At 55.9% G+C, this 8315-nt stretch overlaps 1 protein-coding gene across 1 annotated transcript; it reads right to left on the bottom strand.

Moving 5' to 3' along the window:
- Positions 1–1471: 1471 nt before the first annotated feature.
- PGAM5 (PGAM family member 5, mitochondrial serine/threonine protein phosphatase) lies at positions 1472–5931 on the bottom strand (the record flags this gene model as incomplete). Its single annotated transcript, XM_077763612.1, has 5 exons — positions 1472–2500; positions 4176–4309; positions 4427–4515; positions 4623–4748; positions 5703–5931. Coding segments are annotated over 5 exons (729 nt in total), but the record flags the coding sequence as incomplete, so codon positions are not given.
- Between the last annotated feature and the right edge of the window lie 2384 nt (positions 5932–8315).

Genomic DNA, 8315 nt, shown 5'->3' with positions numbered 1-8315 from the left:
ATGTTAACAAGTGGAGTGTAATTTCTTCAGAAGAGGTGATGGCTGACCCGAGGGACACAGGAACCCCCCCCCCCCGTCGTTGCCTGGGGGAAGCCGGAGCCAGGCTGTTCTAGAACGAGTGCCCACCACACATGTCAAGTGTCGGTTTGCAACCCTCTTGGGAGTTTCCCAGGAGAAATGTATAACTGGCCCCTGTACGGAGGGCAGAGAGAAACCAAGAGGCGGCCAGTCCAGGTTTGATAAGCAGAACTTCTGTATGAGGCCTGTCTGGGGCGGGGAGGTGGACGGATCCCTGCACCCACCCGAAGTCTATTTGGAAGCCTCGGCGTTTGTCACGCTTACCGTGCAGGCGTTCTCAGCCCCACGTCACCTTCTCCAGGCTCTGTGAGCAGGGAAGGTGAGCGGAGTCCACATCTAAGGAGGGGAGAGGGTGAGGAGCCTCCGGGTGCCCTGGGCCAGCTCTCAGGTCAGCTGGCAGGCATGTCTGTTTAAAGACCTTCCCCGACAGCAAGGAGCACGGACAGATCCTCTTGGATAATTTGGGGTTACTCCCAGAAACATTCACAGCTTTCCGAGGAAGCAGTGGGCTGTGGGGTTACCGCCGTGACAGGGTGGGTTCCGGAGGCCATCGCCCACTGCCCCTTCGTCCTCAGCTGGGTGTGCTCACCGGGCCTACACTTTTCTTACACCGGCATGTTGCGGTTGCGCACGCGCACAAAACCTGCCTGTACTCTCCAGCTTACAGACACGCTTCCATTCCTTCCTTGATGGTCTCAGAAGAAAGTATTCGGGAAGAAACCACACCAGCATGGGAACCAACTGCTGTTTGCTCCCAGACGTGGGCTCTGGTTCCCTCGTGTTGGGCGGGTTCCTGATACAGCTCTCATTTTGGCTGAACTTGGGACAGTGCTGCTGACATCCCAGAAGTGGAGTCCCCTGTCCTCGCAGAGGACAGTTCCCACCACGACCCTAGTGAGCCCTGGGACCCCACGTCAGCACCCACCGCCTGCTCCCCACCCGCCTCCCCGCAACGTGGGCTCGTTTCTGGTTTCCAAAACGCTGCCCTGCATCTCAAGGTCAAGTGAAAGGCAGGTCTGAAGACGAGAGAGGCAGCTGCACCAACCTCCCTGAGGGAAGGGGGAGAGGGGCCTGCTGCCTCCGCCTTCAGGCCCCAGGTTCCGAGGGTCCAGGGCTCGGACTTGGGTTCCCGTGCGTCATTCACACCGGAGGTGGGACGTGTTGCCGGTCACTTTGAGAAGCTGGCACAGCCCCTGGCTTGTCACAACTTTCTAGAAAGTGCCATGGGGCTGGTGCATCTTGGGGCTGGGCCTTGGCCCCTGGTGGGTACACGTCCAGCGAGGCCGTCAACCCCGGGAACACTCTGTGAAAAAGAGCCCACCCCCGCTGCTGCAGCATTCCGGCACGTCCGGGTTCCTGTTTTCTTTAAAACGTTCACAATTAGTACCTTAAAAAAACCGTAAAATAAAATTTTATTTTGCAGTTATTTCCAAAGTTACAGAGAAATGGATCAGAGGTCTCAATTAGTTGCACTGACTGCAGAAAATGTTCATAATCACTTCACAGGAATTGGAGTTTCTCCTAAGTTAACAGAATACTTGGAATGGACACATCACGTCTAAACAGTTTAATCCGTAAGCGTAAAAGTTAACAGCCAGAGGCAGACTGAAGTGTCTAGCGTCTTACTGAAACAGGACCCCGGCTGTCGCTGTCGGGTCCCCTCACTCACCCGCCACACTGCTCCGAGGTGCCAGGAAAGGCCTGGCGAGTTCAGATCCAGTGGCGACACAGATGCGGGACTCCAGACTGAGTGGTTATCAAAGCAAGAACCCAGATGAAGAGAATCTTTAATTACAGATATTTAAGTGACGAAGAGGGTTTCAAGAAACGAGAAGAATGTACAAGGTCCGAACGAAGCACTGGCGGCCCCTCCTCCGCGGAGCCCCTCGTGCGTGATGAGCTTCGCGGACGAGCCCGGAGGGGCTCATGTTGCCAACAGTGGTCACGACCAGAGGTGCCTGTGCGGATCGGCCGCGGCTCCTGCAGACGGCGTCCGTGAGGCCCCGTCCCGGCAGACAGGGCAGAGCGCCCCGAGAGAAATCAGGCTGATCTGCTCGGGACGATTCCCTTTTCCATCTGGGCCAGAAGTACAGACCGAAATGCCTCGTTTTAGACACTGAAGAGATTCGTACTTTCTCACCCTCCTCCCGGAGAAACACGGTGTCCCCGCAGCACAGCCTGTGGAGGGAAGATGGGGAAGGAGCCGTGGCCGTGGCGGCACCCGTGGGAACGGGGCTGGGGACTGAGGGCGCAGGTCCTCTCGGCAGTGCCTCAGGAGCGGGAGATCTTGTCTGGGGGCATGAACCCCGTGTCCCCAAGGGCCCTGAGCGCCACTCGGCCATCAGGCCGGACCACCAGGTGGGTGATGCTGCCGTTGTTGAGAGAGAGGCGGAGCCAGCCTTCTGGAGGGAACTGCAGTGCCCTGGAAGAGAAAGAATGTGCTGGAACGGGGGGCTTGGTCAACCCTCAGACCTTTCCAGAGCTGAGACCCACACACGTAGGTCTGTCCCTCCCGTTTCTAAGCAAGGAGTTCCTCAGAGGAGGGAGGCACTGAGCAGATGCCTACCCGTTGAGCTCAGGGGGCCGACCCAGTTCAGGAGGTGCATGGGAGTCAGAAACACACCATTTCTACAGGGGAGTGTGGCTGACCTCCTGCCAGTGTAACCAGGAGGGGGCAGGGCCACCATAACGGCGCAAAGGACCCACTCCTGACCCGCTCTCCACCAGGAACACGGTGGAGTAATCCCAACCCTCGGAGCGGGGTCTTCTCGTTCTGAGAAACGCTTTCTGGCTCAACAGCTGCCGAAAAGCCCAGGGTCATAACGGCTTCCCTTTGAATCGTCAGATCGCCTTCGTGTCCAGAATATCCCAGTGGATGAGCAGCATCACCACGGTTCACCTCGCCCTGCGGCCAACAGCCTCGGGGAGAGCTACTTTGGTGCTGCTTTTGAGTCTTGTCCACACGCCCTCAGGCCCCGCAGGGCCCTCACGTCCTCTGACAGGGATGCTCCGGCTCCCTCCAGCCCTGTGTCGCACAGACCACTTTTACGCCAAGTCCCCGATTACTTCTGTGTTTTCAGCACTGGGGTCACTTCCTGGTGGCCGCGTAGGTCAGCCTGTCCCAGGCCGTGTTGTAACATGGCGTTCGCACGCGGCTGATGGACGCGCGCCCAGAGCAGCAGACAGGAGGGCGCAGGGGAAAGTGCTGTGCACAGGGGCCCCCAGACTACGCCTGCTGAAGGGCACTTCGGCTGGAGGGTGCGGAGCCCTGTCTCAAGCCACCCTCCATCTGCCCCGGATGCCTGAGCTTCTCACCAGAGGCCATACACACTCCCACCCCGGTGGCCCCGGTGACAGGCCTGAGGGTCAAGCGGGGTCAGCAGAGACCCCGGGCGTAGGTTTAGACGGCACCACAGGCCAGCTGGCCGGGCTGTGTCCTGTCCTGCTGCTGCCACACTTGTCATCTTATGAGAAGGGGAAGTCCCTCAGCTGCTAAAATGTGTGGCACGTATTTTCTAGTGGATCCGGGGGGGTGGCTGGGCTTACAGCTGTGTCACATTTTGCACTAAGTGAGCTTTGGCCAAACACGTAAGCACCCAGCCAGCCTGACCAGCACCCTGTGACACACAGCTGTGCCTCAGGGCAGGCGTCAGTCATGGGCGCTCTGGAACCTGCTGTAGTGCCAGGAAGTGAGGCCCAGCCACCAACGCTGGGGCGGCCAGATCAGCGATACGCCGATGCGGTGCGACCCACGGCGCCAACTAAAGATCCGTGAGTCCGTAATCCTACAAACAAACCAGAGCGGGGTAAGAGCGGGCTCTCACAAAAGAATCTCCATGAAGAAACGCAAAACGAGGGAAACACGAAAGCACCGCCAGGCAACCACCACCACGGTATCCGCTGTGGCAGGACCCACCCTCAGGCGCTAAATCCAAACGGTGTAAATTGGAAAGAGAATGTTGGTCTCCCAAGATGGGGGCAAATAGAGTGTCTGGTGCAAGGAGTCCAGGACCCACAGAGCCCGAAGCGGGTGGCCCAGTGGGTTTCACCCAGGAAACACCACTGGCCCGATGGCCCGGCCTGCACTGGTCCCTCACCGGCACACGATGTAGCGGATGACGTTGGCGTGGCAGATGAAGATCTCATAGCTGTCCTCCTGCTGCTTGGCGTCCGCCCGGTGGATGTAGTTCCGGAAGGCGGCCTCGATCCGGGCCCCGTCTTCGTAATACTGCTGGGGGCAGAGCAGGGAACCTTAAGTACGGAGGCAGCACGCGGGCCGCAGGTCGAGGGGTGTAGAGAAAGTGAGGGGGTGGGGCGGGGGTGCTCCCCAGGGGAGTGGGGGTTTTACCACAGCCTCCGGCTTCCAGTGGGACACGGGCGGGTCGGGCTCGATGGGGGCACCTTCCCGCAGCAGGTCTGTACTGACCTTGGAGACCCCTGCGGGAGAAGCAGGGACTCCGCGTTACCCCTTCAGGAGAGGCTTCCCCGGGGGCCTCCCATTTCCAGTCCTGCTGCCGAGGGACCTGGGGCTGCCAGGCACTCACCTGGCAGGTGTTTGCTGATGATATCAGTGGTTTCGACGGCACGGGTCATGGACGAATGGACAATTTTATTAAACTTCAAGCCCAAGCTTGCAAGTCGGAGCCCAGTTAGTTCAGCCTGTTCACGACCTTGAAGGTGAGAAACACCAGAGAATTCCATGTTGCCGTAGCCCTTCTTCTGTTTACAGATACCCCAGTCCTTACCAAGCACCATTAGGACTGGGGGACAAGATGGGCAGGCCCCCTGGGGTGTGGGCCTAACTGGGGGCCAGGCACTCAGCAGGTTAGTTCAAGGGGATAATCCAGTCACCTTCAGCCCTACACAGAAGAAACGTTGAAAACAGTGCCCAGGCTGAGGGTCACCGAAGGGGGCAGGGTCCTGTTTGTTATTCAGGGTCCCTCGCGCCACGTTTATTCAATTTTGCCCAAAGATGGAGTCGCAACGTGCCGCTGACCCGCCAGCTGTGCAGTCCTCACAGATGTCAACACGTGAAGACCAAGGGCCTCAGAGTGACCAGCACAGGAGGCTGGAGAACAGGCTACTGAACCCTCTACACCATCTGAATTTTTTAATACAGGTGCAAATGGGTAACATCCTGTCCGACAAAGAAATCTCTAAAAATTTACAGTGCAGACCACTGTGCACTTCCTCTCCTGGAGTTTCTTCTACAGAGACGCTTGCGTGCAGCACACGGCAGACGGGCGTGCCGCACGGCGCCTCTCACGACGGCCAGAAACCGCAACACACAGCGCCTCTGGCTGGTGAGAGCGGCTGTCACCCGGTCTCGTCTGTTTATTGTGAAGCCGACTCTAGCAGACCCACAGGTGCAGAGACAGGGTCAGCAGCAACAGGCTGCCGTGCACACGAGGTGCGCAGCGGGCAGGGCATCGGAGGTGCAGACACCTCTGCTGTGCTTCGCATCTGAACGCTTGCAAGACCCACCATCTAGTTTTTAAAGCGGAGGATATTTTTAACGCCTGTCTTGGGTCAGTCAGGCTCACGATCACGGTTAATGACCATGCTTGAATCTCGGCCAAGCCTTCGACCCAGGGACAAAGGGGCCCGGCGCCCCCAGCACATACCCAGGGGCGTCAGCGTGCGCTCCTTTTCCTGGGAGGCATCCACGTGGTACTGGGAGTGCCTGATGAGGAAGATGTGTCGCGTGGCCTTGGCTTTGTAGTGGTCCAGCCTGGAGGCCAGTTCTTCTTCCCCAGACTCCAGGTTCCTCTTCCGCAGGTTCACCAGGGACAGCGGTTCTCGCCTAATGTTGAAACGGGAGAGGTGTGGTCTTTGTGCCCCCCTGTCCACAAGTCAGCCTGGAGATTTCTGGCAAGACAGTCTTTGTGTCTTAGGAAAGCACAGGGACAAACCAATGTCCTCTGCCCTCCGCCACTGGCCCGAGAGCCCAGTCCCCCGGAGCACATCTCATTTACTGCACAGAGCCGAGTGCCAGGCCTGTTCGGGGTGATGAGTGAACAAAGCAGACAAGCAAAGCCCTCGTGCTGCCTGCGTTCTAGTGAGGACACTGGTAACAACAGCCAGGTGGTCAGCGACGTAGAGAAAACGAAACCAGGTAACAGGAAGGGGCAATGGAGGGAGGGCTGGGGGAGTCCCCACAAGGCCAGTATGGACCTGCTGATGCAGAGGAATGACAGCCACCGGCCGTGTGGCTACTTACAATCAAACAATGAACGTTAAATAAAAAAAACTCCCATTTCCCCAGTCACACGAGGCACACTTGAAATGCGCAGCAGCACATGGGATGGTGGCAATCGGTGGGAGGTGAGGAGGAAGACGTTCCCAGCATCATGAAGTCTATTGGGTGGCACTTTTGGAAAGGTGAGGAAGAGCTGATGGGACAGTGGGGGACAGCAGCAGTAAAGATGCTGAGAAATGACCACACGTCACGAAGACGGGCATGTCTGGTGGCTCCCAGAATTGAAATTAGTAAAATTTCAGGTCTGGGTTACAGGCAGAGCTAGGAAAAGAATGTACTCAGCTGAGAAAGTGGTTGAAGGGTAAGTTCTGGGGGGAGTGGTGGCGATTCAAGGGTTCTGCAGGGCAAACCTGGGGTGCCCTACTACAGAGAGGCTGAGATGCCACACGGGAGCCTAGGACTGAGCCAGAGAAGACCCCTGGGCACCACAGGCACAGATCTAGAAAGCCCGGACTGGATGAGGTTCTCCAACAGACTGGATGAGGTTCTGGAACTCTCCAGCACGGACAGCATCCTCCTTCATAAATCTAGACTTGGTGAACAAATACACTGTGTCAGCCTCAACCAATAAAGTGAGTCCAGTGCTGCTTCAGATTCAGAGTCCTCCTTGTCTCCTTAAAAAGGCCTAAGAAATTCAGAAGATTGTACTGATGCTTAAAAAAAAAAAAAAAAGAATATGGGGCACCTGGGTGGCTCAGTCGTTGGGCGTCCAACTTTGGCTCAGGTCATGACCTCACGGTTCGTGGGTTCAAGCCCCGCATTGGGCTCTGTGCTGACAGCTCAGAGCCTGGAGCCTGTTTCAGATTCTGTGTCTCCCTCCCTCTCTGACCCTCCCCTGACCCACGCTGTCTCTCTCTCTCTCTCAGAAATAAATAAAACAAACAAAAAAAGAATATGACCCTGGCCCAATCATGAGAAAAACACACAAATCCCATTTGAGGGGCGTTCTATAAAATCCCCAATAACCACTCCTCAAAATTGTCAAGGTCATCAGAACAAGGGAAGTCTGAGAAATTGTCACAGCCAAGAGAAGCCTGAGGAGACATGACTAATTGTCACATGGGATCCTGGAAAAAACAGACAATAGCTGAAAAGTGAAGAACCTCCCCCCCGCCCCAAAAAAAAGTCAGCTAATAACAACACACAGATACTCGNAGCCAAGAGAAGCCTGAGGAGACATGACTAATTGTCACATGGGATCCTGGAAAAAACAGACAATAGCTGAAAAGTGAAGAACCTCCCCCCCCCCAAAAAAAAGTCAGCTAATAATAACATACAGATACTCATGACAGACCACACTAGAGTAAAATATTACCAAAAGAGGAAATCAGGTGTGGAGTATACAAGAACTCTTATTATCTTTCCAATTTTCCTGTAAAAGTATTCTAAGGTGTTTATTTAAAGTTTCTTTTAAAAAAACAAAAAAAACACCTATGAAGTTCCTGATACAACTAGGCCACCAGTCAACACTCTCGTTCAGATAAACGCCCAAGAGGAGCTGGGACTGGGTAAACCACCGACAGAGGCCACTCCCAGCCTCCAGACCAGGGCTGCTCAACAGAAACAGGACACCAGCAACAAATGTAAGTTTCCAAGAAGCCACCTTTAAAGAGTAGAAAGGAACAGGTGAAATTTCAAAAGTTCACTTTATTTAGTCCAACGTGTCAATACCATCACTGCAACGCGTGAATATGAAAAAAATCTGCACTGCTTTGATTTTTAAATCTAAGTTCACTAACATCAAGTCCTACTAAACAGCGTTTCCTGGTCACAGGAGCCACACCTCAAGCGCTCAATAAGCACACGTGGCTGGAGGCTCACGCGCCTATTCGAGACGCACACCTTCCCCGCACGCGGTCCCGTGAGGGGCCGGCCGGCCTTCTCTGGGCCCCTCGTCCCCCTTCCTCTCGGCCGCGAGCCAAGGGTCCTCCGGTGCGCGCGTTCGGTGCCTACGGGGAGACCTACGTCCTCCGTCCAG

This window comes from Crocuta crocuta, unplaced genomic scaffold (assembly GCF_008692635.1).
Source record: "Crocuta crocuta isolate KB4526 unplaced genomic scaffold, BGI_CrCroc_1.0 scaffold114, whole genome shotgun sequence".
In the NCBI taxonomy this organism is placed as follows: Eukaryota; Metazoa; Chordata; class Mammalia; order Carnivora; family Hyaenidae; genus Crocuta; species Crocuta crocuta.
The sequence above is the reverse complement of the archived record's forward strand: the minus strand, read 5'-3'. Positions and strand labels throughout refer to the sequence as shown.